Source organism: Mycteria americana, chromosome 1 (genome assembly GCF_035582795.1).
Source record: "Mycteria americana isolate JAX WOST 10 ecotype Jacksonville Zoo and Gardens chromosome 1, USCA_MyAme_1.0, whole genome shotgun sequence".
NCBI classification, from domain to species: Eukaryota; Metazoa; Chordata; class Aves; order Ciconiiformes; family Ciconiidae; genus Mycteria; species Mycteria americana.
In genome coordinates, this window is record NC_134365.1 from 130,413,176 (window position 1) to 130,435,157 (window position 21,982).

The 21,982-nt window shown below is 36.1% G+C and overlaps 1 protein-coding gene across 8 annotated transcripts in view; it reads left to right on the forward strand.

The window, feature by feature from the left end:
• The window catches only part of DMD (dystrophin), a 1,157,417-nt gene that overhangs the window by 791,131 nt on the left and 344,304 nt on the right, over positions 1–21,982 (forward strand). For all 8 annotated transcript variants that reach the window (XM_075520648.1, XM_075520634.1, XM_075520658.1 and 5 more), the window contains one exon: positions 17,342–17,577. In XM_075520648.1, the coding sequence (XP_075376763.1) occupies positions 17,342–17,577 (236 nt within the window). The remainder of the gene's footprint in view (positions 1–17,341; positions 17,578–21,982) is intronic.

Here is a 21,982-nt window from a genome sequence, read left to right on the forward strand (position 1 = left end):
TCATAGTTAATGTGCTCTGAAGCAGTCATTGTTTATATATAATGCACAGTGCTTGAGTGAACACATATGCTGTAGTTCAGAACTGTGTTTCTCAGAATTTCCAAATGCTAGTCTTAAAAATCCTTGTGCATTTCATTATGTGCACCTGAAAAGATAACAATATATGTATTCAGAGGGTAAATTAAAAATAAATGTACAAATCAGATATTAGAGTGTCTGTATTGTTTATAGCAGCTGGCATAGTATAATTGAGACCAAGAATACTCAAAATAATTCCTTGGGGAAGACTAAACAATCTAGGGATGTGTGCATTTACAGTGTTTTCAATACTAATGCAAACATGTGTTGATACTTAAAAATACATTGTGCATAACATTCACCATTTAAAAGAACTGTGCTATCAGCTATTAAAATGCTTGTGTGGAGGACATGGTAGATATTTAATTTTGCAGAACCATTCTCCAGAGTTGAACAGCTAAAAATGCACAGCATGCATCTGTTGTGACAAGTAGTTCTACACTGAATTAGAAGGCAACACTACTGCCAGTAGTCCGTTTTAGTTAACTTTAGTTTTAGGACACCAGTAAAGAAGACCGCTAGCATAAAAGTTGTAATAGAGAGAAATATTATTTCCAATAATGGCCATGTCTAGAATTGTATAATTTCTGATACTTGTGCATATAGAATCTAAAGGAAATGTCTATTTTTAATATTAGTTATAATTCAGTTTATGAAAAGTTTTACTAAAACAAAACTCAAGAGAGAAAATGAACAGAGAACAATGCAGTAGGGATGTATCATAGAGAATACCTTGAGTTCTTGAATGAATTGAGAGCAGTAAGAGTAGGCTCTTTCTTAAGTCAGCTGGCCTAACAAAGGTTGATCACTCTCATATAAAGGGGAATAATAAAGGAATAGATTGGTGTCTTTACCGTTTCTTTTGGTTGCTTTTGGATGAAGGAATAGATAATGGTTTATAGAAATAATTTTAATTTTCTTGGGTTTGAGTCATTTTACTTTACAGGCTTCCATAGTAAAGAGGTTCACAGATGCCAACCTGAGTTGGCCCTATTGTGTGTACATTGCCATATATCTAGTTTTCCCATTGTGTTCAGGAAAGAAGTTTCCTGATTATTCCATCTGATTTTCATTAAGAAGCTTTTTTGCTTCTAACACATGTGCCACATCTAACAAATAGCAATATGGCACAAAACTGAATCTGTTACCGTTTGATTGGAGATTTTTCAAGGTCAAGACCCAGTTTCACAAGCAGTTCTGTTTTTTCAATGCAGCTGACATCAGACACAAACTGAAGACAAACTTGTCTAATAAAGCTTTCAGATTCAATTTTCTCTCTGCATACAGCTTCAGGAATCTCTGGAGGTCATTCACAGCATGTGCTGCAACACCAACAGGGAAATGAAAAGAGTCTAGATAAAAAGCTGACACTATGCCTTCAGAGCTGCATGAATAAAAACATAATAAGCAAGTTTATAAACACAAATTCTGTGCTTCTCAGAATTTCTATCTTGATCTTTATAGCATATCTTGATGTGAGGATTTGTTTCTGGATTATCTGACAGGTGAAAAATACATGGAATATATACCTAAGCCACAAAAGCCCAATTTAAATCAAAAGAAAGAAGGTTACACCTTTATATTTAACATCCTATTTCAGGGGTCTCGCAGTAGGTTACCTTTTGAAAGTATCTGTAATAAACAGGTGTGACAGTGCAGTTTACAAAGGGAATGTGGACTTTTACTTTGATTTTTCAGGGCTCAGTTGATTAAATAAAACACACTCTGGGTTACTACTCAGAATTTTTATTATACTCATACCTATGATGAAATGTAAATCAGAAAGTGAAAACAGGAGTTGGCTGCTTTGCTGTTATTAAAGACAATATGGAATCTAGGTCTACTTTTTCTATTCTATAACAAGTTGTTGAAAGTGCAGCTATCAAGATTTATGAAGTAAATAAGATTAATGCTACCATCAGTCATTCAGAGGACCGCATTCACCTATTCCATTTTTAAAATACGATCTGGTATTTTCTTCTGAGGAGCAGGCTTTGCAGCTTGTTTTCTTTCATTTAATTTCTTGATCAATAGTTAGTAGCAGCAGGATATACAGGATTCATTTTGATTAAATCCCATGAAATGTAAATGATAGCATACTGCAGAATTCATCAGACTATTATTGATAACCTATACCAGGTGAGAGCACAGAACTAAGTTATAGTTATGGTTGATCTTTTTTTACATGGCTCACATAACATGGCTCAGGAAGGAATTAAATTAATGTTTATTTTTCTCTAGAACTATATTCAGCACACACTGCAGAATCCAATGTTAGTAATTTTCAAGAAATGTGGCAACAACACAACTGCATCATTTTTAAAATACAGATAGAGAGAATCAAGAATTTGAATTAGTTAGTTCTGGAAGATATGGAAAAAGGCATTCTCATTACAGTTCCTAGCAAAAAAGTCTCCATAATAAAACAGTAGTTTATGCTCTTTTTCAGTTTTTCTACTGCAGTTTCTAGCTTTACATCACACATTTTTTTCCATGCTTTAAACCCACTCTGTCTCTCTCCCTTCTTTTTGTTACAGTAACCTGAATTACTATAATATCTGACTATCCAGATAGCGTGGGATTGCAAATAGCAGTAATCTCTCATTTCTCTTTCCTTTTATATAGGAATCAGGTCTATTTGCAACTATCTTGTGTGAAAATCTCTCTAATTTGCTAGAATAATAGAAAGTGTTAGGTCATTCTGCACACAGTGCTCTTGACCTGTGTGCTGTTCTTTGTTGACTTGTCTTTTTAAAAGAGCAGAGCAAGCTGGCTTTTCCTTCTGAAAGGAGCAGTGCTCAGTGCCTTCCTGGTCACATCCTACCGAGAAAGACAATGGCTCTTTGACATCCTTCCTAATATTTCTGTGGTGACTGGAGCTGCCACAGAGTTAGGTCTGCTCTACAGAGAAACAGCCAACCAAAGAGTGTGAGCAAGTGCGATCACAGATCACAAGCAGAGTGGAGGCCACAGGGAATGAGGAACAGAGCTCATAATTGCTTCTAACGTTTCTGCTCTGGTCAGAGGGCATGAGACGATGAAAGAAAGACAGGCTTGTTCCTTAAACTGTAGAAGGCTAAAATGAAGAAAAGATGGCAAATGAAAACCTTCTCTTCGACTCCAGCTAGAAAATTCTTTAGTCTTGTTTATATGAAGCTTGTCACTGAAATATCAGACTGCTGTCTTTGATTGTATCAGTGTGGAGTAGCAGGGAACACACACAGTGATGGAGATATGCAGGTAGAGATTTGCATTACTGATATTTCCTTCAACAATAGATTGGTGGTCAGATGACACTTAAGTTTCCAAAGGCAGTTCTTCCTAAGGTAAAACTAGAATAGCTGGAAGAGCAATAGAGGTTAATTTGACCTGAAAAGTAACTGTTTTATGTGTTTTCAGGAAAAAACTTGACAAGTGTTTCACAAAGTAGTACAAGGCAAGATATTTTAACATTTCTGATGAAAGAACAGAAGGTGCTTGCAGTGATTTGAGGAATTACTTTGTCAAAAACAAAGTGGCAGTGATGATGGTGCCTTCTTTAGCTTTGTACAACTGTTTTTAATTCTGCAGAATTTTTCTCTCTAAGAATAAAGGTAGACTTCGAAATTTTTGCATGAATACTGTAATGCTGTTAAATTAGCTAATAACTGAACTCTGATTATTTCAAAGTTTCTTCAAACCTGTTCTGATTTTTTTTAACTACATGGTACCTAAAATTCCACTGGCTCCTTGGTATTCTGTATCTGTGTACAATTTTTTACACTTTTTTCTTCAGAGTTCCCCTTGGCTAGGATAGCAATTTATGCCTGTTAAATCAATTTGTAGATCTTACAAAATTAGAAGAGGTGATTTTCATGAGACAGTAAAAATTGGAGCTGCTGGCAATATGTGTTTTTCCTTATATCAAAGAACTAGCTGCCAAAATTCCGTTACATGCCAGTAGCGGTACACTGGAAATGTAAATTGTTGTCATATAGATTGACGTCCAATTGAAAGCTGCATACTAAATCAAGGAACTTGTTACTTTTACTGACAAAAGGAATACTGAGAGGTGCTTGCATCATTTGTGACAGATGTTGTCACAACTTTTTTTATAAGGCAAGTATGTGACAGAATTTGATGGAACATCACAACTGCTGTAGTACAAAATACTCATTTTCATGAAACTCTTTTGGAACAACTGCAACAACTGCTTACTTAAAAAGACTCCTATCCTTTGGAAAAAAATAAATGCTGTCTGTAGGGGTACAAATAATACTGCATTTAAAACACAACAGAAAAAAGGTTGTTTTCAAAAAATAATTCTTGACTCCTTGAACTGAAGCTCTTCAGACTGCCCAGAAATGATTGTGTGTGTTTCTAGATATTGGAAAACTTAATTAGGGATGCAGGAATCAATGACTGAAAACACTCAGTGGGGAGAAGGGAATAAATAAAAAAATGAAATTTTATTTCATTATTAAAATATTAATTTAAATAACAGCAAAAGTAATATTTTTAGGTCACTTTCAAAAATAAAATTGCTTATTGACAGTGTCTTAATATTACCAAAGAGACTCCTTGTGTTGATTCTGTCTACTACTTCAAGAGATCCCAAAACAGGCTGGAAATTTTTCCTCAATACTTCCCTTAGTTCAAAATTTTTAAGAGCCACCAGGTAATTTTATCCTTAAAAACCCAAACATATAAGTAGTCCTCATATGGCAAATAGCAGCTCCATTGACTGTAATTTTGCATATGCAGATTATTGCTATGTTTTACAGATAAATTAGTTTTAAATTTGTTGTTAGTATCATGGATCTCCTTGGGATTCAAAGTGTTATTACAGTATAAAGTTTGTAGCATTTCTGTTCCCCAAAAGACTGACTCCCTTGATGTAATGCCTTCTTAAGGTTTCCTTTCAAAGTTCTCAAAAAGAGGTTAAAATGTTTATGTCTATAAAAAAAAGGAAATCTTTATTTCATGATTGATTAAGAAAAAAGCCCATGTATCATCCTGAAACATGAAAACTAATATGCATTGAATACTCTTAACTGTTTTCTTCGTTGTCAAATGTAAAGCTTTTTATCAGAGAGATGAAAATATTTGTAACAGGCCAGCATAAATGAATGTATATAACAATTTAGTCAAAAGTTTGTATTTACCTTATGAAGAAAATATTACTTTTGTCCAAAATTTCCATGTGATAATCCACACAATAAATATACAAATCATCTAATATAGAGTATGACTTCACCTTATTTTATGCAAACGAGTATATGTAGTCTGAGGCCCTGAAACGTCTCTGGCCAGACATGTGAAATCTTCCACATGGAAGAATACACCAAATGAGAAACTAGAAGTAGCAGAAGAGGATTTGAGTCACATCCATAATAAAAAATAATAATTTTTAGATATTACCTATTTGTTTTAATTGAGACAGTCTGAGTTCCCTACTTCAAGAAGTTTTTCTTCTTTGCCTTTTAAAACATATGTCATGAGAGCCTAAGGGAAGACTCAAATCAGTAATGACAATAGAGGATACAGGGCACAGGCAAGCTAGAAAGAAATTGTTTCTCTCAGCTGTGGGTTTCCTGGCACTTCATATCACATTTAAGAAATAAGACAATATTGGGGGGGGGGGGGCCACGGACGGACGGACGACACACACGATGACACAAACACAAACATTTCTGATTATTTTTGCTTTTGTTACAATAATTAAGAGATATTAGCCTTAACATACATTCAGTTTATATTATGCCAGTATCTCAGCACTTGAATCAACTTCTACATTTGTAAAAAAACACTAGCAGTATCAAAAAATGATTATTTTTGCTGTAGGAGAAATATTGGTGGCAGTATTGCAGATATTTGTTCAGCTAACCTTTAAACTACTGAACAGAAAGAAGTAACAAACACAATAATGTTTTATATATAGTTTGCATAAACAAGAAAATTTGTTTATAGAAGAGAGAGCTTTTTAAATCTTAACCATTAAATTGAATGTACTGGGTTTTGGTTTTTGTTTAGTTTGTGGTTTGGGGTTTTTTTCCCCCCATCTGGACTATTTTTAAAGCATTATCGCAATATTGTGATGAGTGTCCAGTGGTGACACTATATAATTTCAGAATATTGTTTGCACCTAACTTTTTAAGTATGTGTTGATAGTTAAATTAGCCTTGGTATTGTAATCAGTGATACTGCTATAAATTGAATCTGGAACCACCATGTAGTTAGTATATGAAAGGTTCTTGTGGTATCTTTTTTTAGTTTTGGTGTCTACTTAATTCTTACACTCACTCAAAGTGATCCATTCATACCCTAGCCTTTTGCTTTTCAATTTTTAGTGGGCCCATCAATCATGTTGAACTTTGCCTAAGGCAAGGTTCACAGGGAATACCATGACAATGCTATATTACTAAAAGGACACTGAACTTTGGAGCAGTTTATCTTTCAGAAAGATTTGAATAAAACCATAGGTCCAAGCAGAGCAAGAGTTATTAATGCTACCTCAGTTTACAGATATATATTACAATCTTTAATTGGTTTTATACTACCTTTCCCTGCTCAAGTCATAGTCTAACTAGGATAGAGTACTGCAGATTTAAAGATTTTTCCACCGCATGTAGAGAAGTCAGTTGAATGTTTACATACACTGTGCCAGGATTATTTCCAGGAGTATTATCCTCAGTCTTAGCTGCTTTGTTCCCAAAGCATTCTCTGTCCTCACACTATTTCCAATTTGGCTTTTAGAGAGTGTCTGGAACTGAGAATATAGCTTTACAGGACCACAGCATGGTTGAGGTTGGAAGGGACCTCTGGGGGTCATCTGGTCCAACCCCTCTGTTCAGGCAGGGTGTCCTAGAGGAGGCTGCCCAGGATTGTGTCCAGGCAGCTTTTGAGTATCTCCAAGGATGGAGACTCCACAGCCTCTTTGGGCAACCTGTTGCATGGCTCAGTCACCCACCCTCAGAGTCAAAAAATGTTTCCTGATATTCAGCAGGAACCTCCTGTGTTTCAGTCTGTGCCCATTGCCTCTTGTCTTGTCAGAGGGCACCACTGGAAAGAGCCTGGCTCTGTCTTCTTTGCACCCTCCCTTTGGATATTTATACATGTTGATGAGATCCCCCCTGAGTCTTCTCTTTTCTAGGCTAAACAGTCCCTGCTCTCTCAGGCTTTCCTCGTATGAGAGATGCTTCAGTCATTGTTGTGGCCCTTCACTGGCCTCTCTCCAGTAGCTCTATAGCTGTCTTGTACAGGGGAGCCCAGAACTGGATACAGTATTCCAGGTGCTGAGTAGAGGGGGAAGGATCACCTCTCTCCACCTGTTGGCAACACTTCTCCTAATGTAGCCCAGGATACTGTTAGCCTTTGCTGCAAGGGCACATTGCTGGCTCATGTTCAACTTGGTGTCCACCAGGACCCCCAGTGCCTTTTCAGCAAAGCTGCTTTCCAGATGGTTGGCCCCCAGCCTGTGCTGGTACATGAGGCTGTTCCTCCCCAGGTGCAGGACTTTGCACTTCCCTTTGTTGAACTTTGTGAGATTCCTGTCAGCCCAGTTCTCCAGCCTGTCAAGGTCCCTCTGAATGGCAGCACAACCCTCTCTTGGTGTGTCAGCCACTCCTCCGATCTTTGTGTCATCTGCAAACTTGCTGAGGGTACACTCTGTCCCATCATTCAGATCCTTAGGGAAGATGTTAAATAGGATTAGACACAGTATTGACCCCTGGGGAACACCACTAGTTCCTGGCCTCCAACTAGACTTTGTGCCACTAATCACTGCCCTGTGTGCCCAGTGGTTCAGCCAGTTTTCAATCCACCTCACTGTCTGCTCATCCAGCCCAGACTTCTTCAGCTTCTCTATGAGAATCTTATGGGAGACAGTGTTGAAAGCCTTACTGAAGTCAAGGCAGATGATATGCACTGTTCTGCCCACATCTGCAAAGCCAGCTGTTTCATCATAGAAGGTGATCAGTTTGGTCAAGCATAACTTCCCCTTGAATGAATTCATACTGACTATTCCCGATTACCTTTTGTGCTTCGTGTACCTAGAAAAGGTTCCCAGGATTAGTTGCTCCATCACTTTCCCAGAGTTCGAGGTGAGACTGATTGGCTTGTAGTTCTCTGGGTCCTCCCTATTGTCCTTTTTGAAGACAGAAGTGACATTTGTTTTCCTCGAGTCTTCGGGCACTTCTCCCAGTCGCCATGATCCCTCAAACTTTATAGAAAGTGGCCTTGCAATAACATCTGCCAGCTCCCCCAGCACTCATGGGTGCATCCCATCAGTGCCCATGGACTTATGCGTGTCCAGTTTGCTGAAGTATTCTCCAGCCTCATTTTCTTCCACAAAGGGTAAGTTTTTAAACTCTCTCCTCTTAACTTCTTATTTCTCTTAACTTACTTCTCTTAACTTCTCTTAACTTCTGTACACAGAAATTGTCTTGAAGTGCCTCCTATGATGGCAGTATTCTCATCAAATAAACCATTAACATTCCACTTTTAAGTATCTTGCATACAGAGAAAGTATTTGCAGAAGATCTTCTCAACAACAGGTCATAATCTTAACTTTTTGTTATGCAGCAGTAAGTTAACTTCACCTTAATGTTATTTACGTTATAATGCACGCAAGCCTATTTATATGACTTATATCACTGAAATTCTTAGTATTTGGTAGAGTCTACCTATTTTTCTGACAGACAGTGACATATGTTCTTATTCCCATTGCAATCCAGTGTTTGTGAAAGCAAGAGCATTTCTTTACACTGAGCGAAAGACATATCTAAACATCTTTCTGTTGTGTTTGGAGAAATTTGGAAAAATGCATTGTACAATAAACAGCTTAGTCACGCTTCTATATATGAAAACGAGGACAGCAAGAAAATTCTGCCAGATGTCTCCTATGACAGAGAAAGATAAGCCTGAGAAAACTGACACTTAACTTTCTACTATAAATTTAAAGTTATGATGATATTTATTAATCTAATAATAGTAACATATTAGAAACCATAACTTTTATGGTTATTTTTCAAATATAGCAATACACATTCACTTGTAAATCTTTTTCTTTTCTCCTAACAGTTTTTAACCTTGACTTTCTACTTTCTTTTGAATCTCTAAGAATTATGATATCTTTAGTTTTCGTCCCTCTCTCCATCCCACTGCATATAGACTATTTTAGATCTAAACTTTAACTAATAATGCCATAAACTATCAGCTTCTTTTTTTTACCTGTATTAATCTAAATTATATATAATCCATAATGACTTATTAGGAATCATTAAGAGCTTCCTGAATATAAAGGAAGTCTAGGCACTTAACTTGTATTTTAAATTGATGACAATAGCACATAATGTGAATGTTCCCTAAGTGTTCATGAAATTGAGTACTAACTGTTACCTATTTATACTCTATAAAAATTACTATCTATGAAATATCCATGATACAGTTACTAAGTAATTTTTTGTAGGAATTGTTTTTATTAAATATTCAAGGCTAAGACAATCAGACATTGGTCAATCTGACATTGGTGTTTTATTCAAACAGAAAAAGACTCACTTTAATCAGCTTTTAAAGACAAAAAATGTGTTTCAAAATGTGAAGCAAATGTTAGCTTAGAGATACAATGCTCTAAGGATGCATATTTTCCACATTTAGAGCTGTGGGTGGAATTTTGTTGGCAATAATTTTTTGATCAACATAAAGTCTTTATTCTGAGTTCAGATCACCAGAAAAATGCCATTCTTGCTTTCAAATTTCAAAGTGTTTTTTTTTTTTTTGTAATAAATTGGTATTATTTATTTTAGTTAATCAGAGCTATGTTGCCCACTGTAATTCTGTTACTTTTCTCTCAGAACTCCTTTGTGACCCAGAACACCTGGCAGGTAGCTGTAGCCCCCTCTACAAAAAGTGTTATTGGCAGTGAGCACCTTGCATGGAAGGGTTGTACTGCGTGGGAGAACTTAATGTACTCTTAACTTTATTTCCTTAACTTTGAAGGACAGAGAGAGATGAGACTATTCATTTATCTCTGGAACAAGTCTAAGGAATACACCAGTCTCAGAACCATCTTCCCAGATCTCTCTCAGGGAAGCCTGCTTGGAGTTTAAGAATATGAGCATGGATGCTCAAACCCTTTAGAAAATCATCTACAATGACACAGCATAAGAAAAAAAAATCAAAGGAAAAAATACACTTCAGTAGGTGATAGATCTTCACCTGTGTGCTATTGTGGAGTCTAGTTGTTCCCAATCAAGTTCACAAGGCTGAAGTGCTGGTACGATGACACTGAGGCTTCCCATGAAATAAGCAAAACCTGCCTGGTGTGCCACCTCTGAATCAGTGAATTGCTGGTTTGCCCACAGAGGGAATGCTCTTTTGGTCTGTCACTAGAGAAGGCAATGTTGCTTGTGTTAAAATAACAGATCCATTGAGTAATGTTGTCTGTGCATATGCCACAGGGTACAGGTATTCTTCCTCTGTTTTCCTCAGAGTGAGTAAAACGCAGCTGGCTTTCCTTGACTAAAACAGAAATGAAGTTTAGTGGGTGTATGTTACTGTTATTCACTGTATAAAGGATTTAAGGCTGACATATGCCTTAATTGGTACTGCTAACCACAGAACTAAATCCCCAGGCTAGGCATGAAATTGAATTAAAATCTGCATCCAGTTACTATGTTATTTCTTCTTTGTCAAAAAGCTTTGACCTGGTAGATGCAGTTACCTTACATAATTAAAACTTCAACACTACTTAAAACATTCCGAAGGACCCTTAGGAACATCCCTGTGAACTGAGTCAGTTCTGCTTTGGCTTGAAAGGAGGTGATGGAAGGGGGTTGAAGCTTTTGGGAGTGTTGTCATTCCTCCTGTCTATTCTGTTCCTGTTCAATACCTAAATAAGGAGTTTTGTTTGTTCTGAGTTGTCAGTTTGACCCTCTCTTGAAACACAACACTGAAATAAGGAGAATAAAAGAAGGGGGGGAAAAAGTGCTTTCCTACAGTTGACTTAATTCCGTTTTTCTTATTTCTGCATTTAATATTTGAATTTCAATTTCATGACACATTCCTATGCTTCTCACTCTCAAACTTTAACATTACATATTATTTTCGAGATGCAAAAATTACCAATATACTCTTGACTTTCATCCAGTGTATTTCAAGGTTCAAGAACAAGTTGAAAATCACACCTTGAAAATCACACTCTAACAGAGTATTGTTAGATTGTTTTTCAGCTTTTTGTTAGACATTTTATTTTTGTGTTTTATTTTTCTCCTTTTATTGTTCCATGTTGTTTCCTTCTTTGTTAAACAGCAGAAAGTGCTAATGAGAAGTTACCTTAAAAGCTACAGGTTGGTGTGGTTTAATGTCTTAAATTCTAATTGTCTTTTTGGTTTTGTGGTTTATCATATCACAGGAGTGAACTGATATAACCTTTAAATAAGTTGAAAGATTAAGTCCTTAATTGTATTTCTGATGTGTTGCAGTAGGATAGAATTTGACACTCAGATATTTGAAAAAAAGAATTTAATTCTAGTTTTGCATTTCTAAATTGTCTTGGGGAAAAAAAAGGCAGCCCCAAAATCAAAACCAACAAACTATCCCCTTTGAGTCACAGAAACTGTCAGTGCAGTTCTGGATAAATTGTTTCAGAATGAGATCTGTTGCTACATATTGTGTAATTAATGTTGATTCATATTTCTCTATTAATTTTAATCGATCATTTATATGCTTCTGTTGAATGAACCATGTTGTATCTGTGCAAGCATGAAAGAAAGAGAAATAGGGGACAGATGTACTGTTTCAAGTGGTGTATTTGTTGTGAGGCAAGATAAATGTCAGAAGAGAAACTTACTGTGCAACCACTTTCTAAAGGTAATTGCTATAAATAATTTGATAACTCAAATGTTTTAACAGATTATTACCATCCTCAGTAGTGGTAGATAACGGTAGATAGTGGTAGATCTTGAAGCTTTTAAAGAAGATATTATACTGGACAGTGCACTTCTCCTAGTACCTTCCAGTCCTCTCTGTAGTATTTCAAGTTTCTTGATAAAAGGGATAAAAAAAGGGATAAAGGGATAAAAAAAAGGGATAAAAAAAACGGAGCCAAAATCCAGAGCAGTAAACCCACAAACATTAGAAGATTAGGAATACCCTCCTGGAATAGCTGCCACTAGAGGAAAAATAAATAAAAAATAAATACTAATTGGCAAACTCTTAAGTGTATACTCAGCCCAAAATATGTGAGATGCTAAGAGATGCCAAGGCAGTCTTATCAGACACCCTCAGTCTACTTGTGGAGGCTCTGTAGAGTCCCATTTTAGAAAGTTTTTCTTCAATTTACCTGAAATATTGATGAGAACAGAAATTTCCTCTGGGATAAGACAACTTCTGTTTAACCTATGTGAATGCCAAACTACGCAACTGTTTTCCTATTGTCTAAGAATCTCTGAAGTCACAGAGGAAATACAAGGCCTTTACATGAACTTTAGGACAGATGGAAGTGGACTTAAGCATCCACACCTTGGTAAAGACTGGAAGTCAACACTTATGCATACTTTCTACACTAAACTGCTTTGGTAAAGTTCTGGAATGAAACACTCAACTATGTTTTTCAGTAATTGCATGTGTCTTGACCATTGTATGGAATACCTCACTGCAAATAATGAGCCTTGCTCTGAATCACTTTGACCTACAATATTATGGAGTTCATGTGAGGAGAGGGTGAAATGAGATGACATTTTGGAATTGTTACAGGAAATCGTGAATGATCTGTGGAGTAGAATTCCCATCCAGGGGTGAGACAATATAGACAATTCTGTGAATTTATGTCTTTGGTATATAATTTTCTCTAGGTGTCAGACAGATTTTTAATATCCAGCTCAGAGAGGGGAAGGCATAAAAACACATCAAGCGCAGAAAGCTCTAAAAGACAACATTAAAACAAAAAAAAATAAAAACAAACAAAATATTTTGAAATCTGTAGAAAACTATGGTATATTTTGATTTCATTATTTATTTATAGTTTGTGCTGTTTGTTGCTTTTTTTTTTTGTCCTTCAGGCAATTAAATGACATTCATCAGACAGACATGCTCAAAGACTTCTCTGCTATTTTCTCCCCCCACTGAACAAAGATGAAAAATACAATAGCCTTCTGATTGTAAACATTAAAAGAGTACAACCAAGGCATTCCTATTAAACTGCAATTACTATATTGGCAGAAAAACACTGTGTATAATTCTGAGGATACTAATGATTATTCTGTGACCCTTTTTGATTCCACCTTACTTTCTGGACAGAGCAATGAAGACAGAGAAAGGGATGACTAATATTTTGTTTTCTCAGTGATTTTCTGGGAGATATTTCAGACCACTGAAGTTTGTAATCTGTAAGTGCCAACTCAGTTAAACTAAGTAACTACTAATAATACTTTTTTTTTAATGTTGACATTCTTTTCTAGCTTCAATGTACATTAGCAAGTGAACAAAATAACAAGTGAATCTACAAACAAAACAGTTCTTGTTTGTATGTATATGAAAAGTAACTCTATTGTAAGTTCCTTTTGCCTTAAAAGAACATTATGTAATTTCCTTTCTCATTGTCTTGCAGATCTTAATACAGTGTTCCCTCCTTTCTCACTGTTTCTGCTTGATGTGGCTTTGTTTTAAATGTTATCTTTGTTTGATGGCCTGAAGTTGGCAACTGTGTTGGTCCCATCCATTTTTTGGAGCCATTCATGATCTGCCACTCTGTGGAAGAAGTTAATCTTTCCTCCCCTTTTCTCCTCCCCTGCAGCTGTAGTTGCCAAACACTCCTTCATCTGCTGACAGAAAAGGAAAGCTATAGTGTATTGCTGCTTTGAGGAGAGGGATGGGAGAGATGATGGCTGCTACCACCAAAGTGTGAAAGTGCAGCACCTAATGGTGTGCTGCTCTCTAGCCACCACAGGAGGAAACTTCGGGGTGCTAAGCACCATTCACTATTTAAACACTTTGGGGTGCTGAGCACCATTTACTATTTCAAGATCTGTTTCCCATCTCCTCCAAAACAGGGAGTGAGGGCTGGGTGGAGGGGGCATGAATCCAAAGATTCGGACTTTGAACCGTGAGTTGGAACTTGTTGCTTTAAGGTAATGAGCTGAGTCCTCTGCTAAAAGCCATAAACTCAGCCAGTTGTGTCCATTAGTGAATGATAGGTTCAGTACATTGCCTTCTGATCACTGAATGCCCTCCCCATTATCTTGGGCTAACAGCTATGGGCAAAGTGGCATGTAAGAACTAAAAAGTACGGTTAACAACTCTGCTACGTTAGGAGTCATTTTGTGGGACTGACTAATCAGAGCATCACATAGTGGTTGAGGTTGGAAGGGACCTCTGGGGGTCATCTGTTCAGGATGGTTCAGGAACACCTTCTGTTCAGGCAGGGTGTCCTAGAGGAGGCTGCCCAGGATCGTGTCCAGGCAGCTTTTGAGTATCTCCAAGGATGGAGACTCCACAGCCTCTTTGGGCAACCTGTTGCATGGCTCAGTCACCCACCCTCAGAGTCAAAAAATGTTTCCTGATATTCAGCAGGAACCTCCTGTGTTTCAGTCTGTGCCCATTGCCTCTTGTCTTGTCAGAGGGCACCACTGGAAAGAGCCTGGCTCTGTCTTCTTTGCACCCTCCCTTTGGATATTTATACATGTTGATGAGATCCCCCCTGAGTCTTCTCTTTTCTAGGCTAAACAGTCCCTGCTCTCTCAGGCTTTCCTCGTATGAGAGATGCTTCAGTTATTGTTGTGGCCCTTCACTGGCCTCTCTCCAGTAGCTCTATAGCTGTCTTGTACTGGGAAGCCCAGAACTGGATACAGTACTCCAGATGTGGCCTCACCAGTAGTGAGTTGAGCTAATCTCTGCTTCATTTGCATAATTTAGGTAAAAAGAAACAGAATGGGACAGAAAATATCTGGAGTAATTTCAACAGAGATGAAAGAAAACCTGATGAGTACAGATCGTTATTATTAATTATTCACATCTATGTGTAAAAATTTAAAAAAATGAAAAAAGAGTGATGGAAAGAGATCCTTTAGGGTTATCTGTTTTGCTTTTGATATTGAAAACTGCTAATCCATAACCATGAAAGATACTCTGTTATAGCAAACAGTGTGATGTTACAAAAAACCTCTTACAAACCTCTTTCCATGTCAGAAAAAGATATATCTATTTTCTCATCTGTTTGTGTCATTTTAATTAAAAACTTGCTGTGTTAGAACAGCCTTTTACAATAATTAATTTACTTCATAGTTATCCACAGGTATGTGATTTTAAAGTACAGAAAGGAAAAGTACAAGGAGTGCACTTCAGAAATTCAATAATGATATGGATGGGTGGATAAATATATTTAATTGCAGTGTGTGTCATTAAAAATTATTTGCAGGAGTCACTTTTAGTATCATAATATTGCCATTTATTCAGGCTAGATAAATAATGTATATGTTAGTTGATTTGGTAAATTGTTTGTAATCATACAGTATTTTTAATGCTGACAGCATCTTGTGGTGCTTTTACAGTGACAGTCATTTAGATGCTTGTGCACAGCTTTTTCCCTTTCTGCAGCGCTGAAGAGGGTCACTGATTCCCCAGTGAAGTAACTCAAAACCTTTCTCATTAGTGAAAAATAGCTGCTAAATTCCTTGGCAAGATCAGTTAATGTTACTGACTGTTTTGATGTTTCAATTTGTTTTATGGCCAAACGGTCAAACCCTCACCTGCTACTTGAGTTTTCAGACTTCAGACAGACTTTGCTGAAATGGCATGAATGCCAATGGGGGAAACCATCAGACTCTCAGAAGTACTAGACAGAAAAAAAAAAACCTTACTGTGCATGGGGTGACACTGGTTTTGGTGGGTTTTTTCTGTTAAAGACAAGCTACCTCACAGGAAGAGTGCAGGAAACAGGTTTTCTCTCCTCTGTAAGGAGATTGGGAAAAATGCAAACAAACATCTTGGTCCTTTAGAAATTTATATTTGCTTTTCAATAACCATATTTTGCAGTTCAGTGTTAGAAAATGGAGGGCACACTCCACACAGCTTTATTTCAGCTTTCCTGCTTAGTTATTGTGCTGTTTAGGCAGTTGATTCAGATAGGGTTTCTGTAGCTACTCTGAAGGGTAGACTCTCTTTTAATGATTTAGCACCTCAGTGAAGCAACGCCATGAGTTCTTGTGTTTTCCCTATTTTAGTATTTTTCTTGTTTGACTGGACTTTTTAAAAACTGCGAAAAAAATAACCAAATACAATTCAATGTAGCCTCATCTGCCATAATATTGTGCATAATGAATTGCTTTTACATTATTAACTGGAGGGCAAAAATAGCCCAACAGATTGTAGCCATCTATTTGTAAATAACAAAAGTCAAGAAGAAAGATCAGTCTTGAAATTCTTAATGATTTCATGTTATGTGCCTCTCTGTCCAATGGTAGCTATCTGTGGCACCTCTCATCATTTCTGACTGCAGAGAAAGATACTGTGCCTCAGTGTTGATTACTTCGCCAATACAAGCAATGAATAATGAACAGATTCTTTAAAACCCAGCTAACAGAGCAAGAAAGGACACAAAGGAGAGGTGTCCATTTTCTTCAAACAGAAGGAAAAAAATCCACAAATATGCAAATAATAGCACGTAATATTTTCAAGTTACAAGGAGGAAAAATCAAGAATCAGCCAAGACTGAATTTTGTGTTGTGTAAGCTTCCATATTGGTCACAGAGCCTATGGAAAATACCTGGTGGTAACAGTAAGTGAGAATATTGTTGGTGAGACATATTCACAGCTACAGAGTGACTGGAGACCATGGAAGAAACATGTTTCTAGATACATGGTCATGCTGTGATACATTGGATATTGCAACCAACTTTTTTCCAATCTGCCTCTAGCCTTGGCAGATCCAACCACACTACTAGATTTTGGAAGATGACTGATGCGTAGCAATACTTCAGTGACCTTGAGTGAGGGGTTCTTATTACACTGAGATCTCTGCTAGTGTTACTAGGTCCCACTAGTCTTTTAAGGATGAAATTTGAATATGCTGAGAATGCTGAATGTTAAGCATACACTATAATAGAAATACTGTGGGAAAATGAATTCATACAGTCTTTTAGTTTTATTTTTCATATTTCCAGTAGACATAACATCAAGAAATGAGCTTATTTCTGTGTTACCCTTTCTACTGCATGAATTCTGTTACTGAAATAAACATTTATCATAGTTCATTTATTCAGTAATTTTAGCATTTTTTTTCTTTCAGTAACTTCTGGTGAAACTGTTGCTGTGGATACACAAACCAGGGTAACCAAGGAAACCACCACCTTCAAACCAGAAATGCCATCTTCTGTGCTTTTGGAGGTTCCAGCCTTGGCTGACTTCAATAAGGCATGGGCAGAACTCACTGACTGGCTTTCTCGACTGGATCGAGAGATAAAATCTCAGAGAGTGATAGTAGGTGATCTTGATGATATCAACGACATGATCATCAAACAAAAGGTATGAGAAACAGTGATTTTTCAAGTTGAAAGCCTCATGATCTTTATTCTGTATTAAATCATTTCAACAAGGAACACAGGAGAGATGATAGGCTGCAATACATGTAGTTGTTACTTAAGCTACTTTATCCCATAAACACAATTATTGGATTAAATGTTAAGATAATTAATTGAGGGAAAAAAAAGAGTATTTAATAATTTCTCTGGTATTTAAGGCAGATCTCTTTATCTTTCTATTGCTTGTACTGATTGTGTTGTAAGAGTATGCAAGCCAATGGTTAAAATATAAACCCCATGACAAAGGAAGAATTGCATAGTAAGCTCCAGGTTGCCAGGAGAAAAGATACTCTGTTTCATACCTTTTCTTACTTTGCTTCTGTAATAACTTTGAGAGGCTTATATCCTGCTGCTGTTGGGTTATGAAAAGTCATCTTTAAGAAAAGAACAGCTCATTAATGCAAGTGTTTTGTCAGCAAGATTGCATCAGTGTTACTTATCTTTGAAAACACAGAAAAATATGGAAATATATGTGCAAGGAAAAAAAAAAGGCTAAACTTTAGCAACTCGGTAGCAATAAAAGTAATTTGGTATTATACAGTTTGAAAGTAATTACCTGCCTTCTAGATTTAACATTGCTCAATATAAAAGATTTGGCTTGCCTGTGCAAAACTTTTCAGTGTTAAATTTCCATTCAGTTCAGTTCTAAACTGAGTTTAGGACTCTCCATTATAAGATTCTCTTCTGCTTCCTCCTCCTCCTAGAACATCTGATTTATTGTAAGGAAGATATTGACATTCTTTCTCTTTGCTTAAAGTAGAAAGAGATGGAAAAACAATGGGCACATTTTGCCTAGTATCTGTACTAAGCAGTTTTATAAGAACACGTATATTAAAATATGCAGATGTCTCAGGATTCATTCTGCTTGTTTTCTTATATTTCCCTTTTTTTCAGTGCTTTAAACTTTCTATTTTTGAGACTTATGCTTTGCTTTACCTTCTAGATTAGTAAAATATTTGTTTCATCTTGATTCATGATCACAATATTTACTGTGTAGAATTATACAGTGTTTTAGTAATTAAAATATCTTTAAAATGGCATGGGTATATTTTAATAATAAGTGATAGTTGCAGTATCACCTGCACAGGACACTAGATTAAAATAGCTGTTATGTCATTTGAAAAGGTTGAGGGCCAAAGAAGACTTGTTTACACATTATCTCTTAATCTTTTTCAGAATCGTTTTGTTTTTAAAATTTTATGTTGTCAAATACTTGGTTTGGGATTATATTATTTTCTTACTTATGGCTCATTTTAGCACATTATTCTGGCAGGCAAAATCCATAGCCTGCTTCCTCTGCAGATCTCTTTTACTTAAATACAAGATCAAATTATTAACTCTTGAGAATTTCAATTAACGTTATACATGTTTTAAAATGAACTGGTTTATATCTGCATTTCATCTTAACTCAAGGCTAAAATATTTTATCTGGTTAAGCCAGCACTATTGCAGTCTTCCTCTCACTTCTGTTCCTTGCTGGGTAGCCCTGTCTCTTTTTTTGATACCATGCTGTGCTGGTAACAAAACCAGCAGGAAAACTCTTTTTTGTTGTGCTTACCTCTCTAATTGGCTGTGCAACAGAATGTGACATTTAATATATTCTCTGATGAAATGGAAGAATCAATGTCTAAATATAGACTGCAGTTCTGTTAACTGTCTCCCTCTTCTCTAATGATCATCTTAGTATCACTTAATACATGGAAATGAATGTCATGAAATTTTGATTCTGCTCCTAAATCTATCACTGGATTATTAGGTGAGATTAGCAGTCAGAATTTTCAAAACTGACAAAGAATTTTAGGTTTCTCAAAAAAAGCCCCTGCTTTCTAATGTGTAGAGTGCCTGCAGCAGTATGTGAGCTGATGAAGTTGGACATGTGGGTACTTGGCTATTCTGAAAAGTCAGGCCAGATATGATCTAAGTTGGAAATCCAAAAGTAGTGCTTGCCTCCCCAGATCTGTATATTCTGTAAAAGATCATAGTCATACATCTCCTGTGGTTGTGATTTAAAAGTCATCGAAAGTCACAGTATTGCATTGTGCTCTATTTGGAGAGCTTGTTGCACCTCTACAGGGATCTCAGTAAGCTTTAATACGAGTTCCATCTTAGTAGATTGACTTTTTTTTTTAGTCAGTTTTTTTACTTTAGGTGTAAAATACCATCTTAACACAGCCGACTACTTCCCTTATAAAAATTCATCATCATACAGATACATGCTCCATGAAAGCTGTTTTATTATAACTCATCTCTAGTTGCTCACCCAGAATTTAGAACACTTCAAACTGCTAGTCCCGTTGGCGTGCTACCAAGCTCTTACTCTTTTGGAGTTTTGTTTCCATTTCATATTTCTTTCAAAACAGAGACACCCATTTCTAATAAGAAATTGAAATGTCAAAGCAAACATTTTAAAAGCAAAGAAGTCCCATATCCTAGCAACGTATGTAACAGGACATTTTCCAAATCACCCAGGTAAAAATAAGTGACCTTAGGTTGTCCTTTCTTTCACAGCAGCATGTAATGCTGCTGAAGCTAAGTCTCTGAGGGCATTTTGGTTAAGTTCATTTCAATCTGATTGTGTCGCAAGATCACAGCCACTAACTCTGCCATATTTTTCCTCCATAAAATTCTAAGATATCGTTAGCCCTCACTCGAACTTTGCTCGGAGGTGATCACAGTGAATTGGTACTCTTGTGTGAATAGCATGTACAAAGGTTAATTATGGAACAAAGCAAAACAAAAAAGACAACTATTCTAAAAAAGGCTTGTTTTAGTGGCAGCTTCCCTTTAATGAAAGCAACAATATAACTTAAATTCTCCCAAGTGGTGCACACACTATGTAGTAAAAGGAGCATACTAAAAGAGTAGAATAATGGCTATTCATTTCAAACATCTATAGTTAATCTTTCTGTCAAATGAGTGGTATACATTTCTTTCAAGCAAATGCATTACATATTTTAGTCATCTATGTACATATCTTGTTAAATTCTGTATAATTAAACTAAAAGACACTAAAAACTGTGTAGTAAAGAAATTTAATATTAGCATTAGTGTCATCCATGTTTTCATTAGAGGAAAATTATTATATTTTACTCATCTGCCTGAAGACTGAGGTTTTGCAGGATTTGATCCTCAAAGAAATAAATGTAAGGCAGGCTGACATGAGACTCATATGTTGTTTCTTTAGACAACCTTCATCTGCAAATAAAGTTCATGGGAAATACTGAGAATATATAATATGCCAAGATGTAAGTAGGTGAGGGACATGACAGAATACAGTTTACACTGTTGCTTCTTTTCACTGTCCTTACTTCAAAATAATGAAGATGTTTTATATTTGAAGGCCAGTTGGAGATTCTTCATAAAAGAGAAAATTGTGGGCAGAGGAACAGGATGATAAACTACATTTTGTTATATTATGGAAAAATGGAAACCTCTTCTTACTTAAGATGCCTGCAAGCCTTTACTCAGAAACTCTGCTTTGGCATCATTGTATTTTGAGGAAGGTTTGCAGCAGGAATAGATTTCTACTAAAAGCAGTGAATCATGGAGGCTGTGCAAAGCTTGAAGATAATTAACAATGCCATTCAAAGAGATCAAATACTATAATCTCCTTAAATTTTGAATTCTGTCCATGGATTTTGCCAAGGCATGCTGTCCATCCAAACTTTTTGACATATGTTATTGAAAACATGGCTTTCAGTTGTACTGGATGAACATAGATTTTATTTATTAAAAAGTATAATAATAAGTAATATTACTAATGAATTTGACTACAAACAATTTTCAGTGCCTATTTTTACTCATTGATTCTAAGCGTATAGGTTGAGTCTACACTGTTAGGTGAAGTGGAGGGGATTAATCTGAAAAAAGTATTTATGTAGAACGAGACCTACAGCCAAGCTAGTTACTGAGACTTTTAAGTAAAGAAGAGGAAAAGATATTTTTAGGTAATGATTTGTGTCATCCTAAAGTAGTCATCCAAAAAGATTCACATAATTTATTCCTACTCAGTTAATTTGTCACTATTCAAAAAGTAGGTTTGATCTTCTGTCAATTAGAGAAGTAAACAAAATTGGAATGAAGAGATTGTTTTCACTATTAATTACTGAATTGATTTTTCAATAGCTGAGGATCTTGTGCAGCTGATGATAGTAAAATAACAGTTAAGGAAAAATATTTGTTTATAAACCATGCAATTAACAGACTTCAGATGAAAGAGTGGGCTTAACTGACATTCCCCGTGTTTGACGATTTTTTTACCTATCTTTTCCCATGGTTACGTACCATGCATTTTACTATACAACTTTATAATTATACATGCATTTTTGTATGCAACCTTACAATTAATA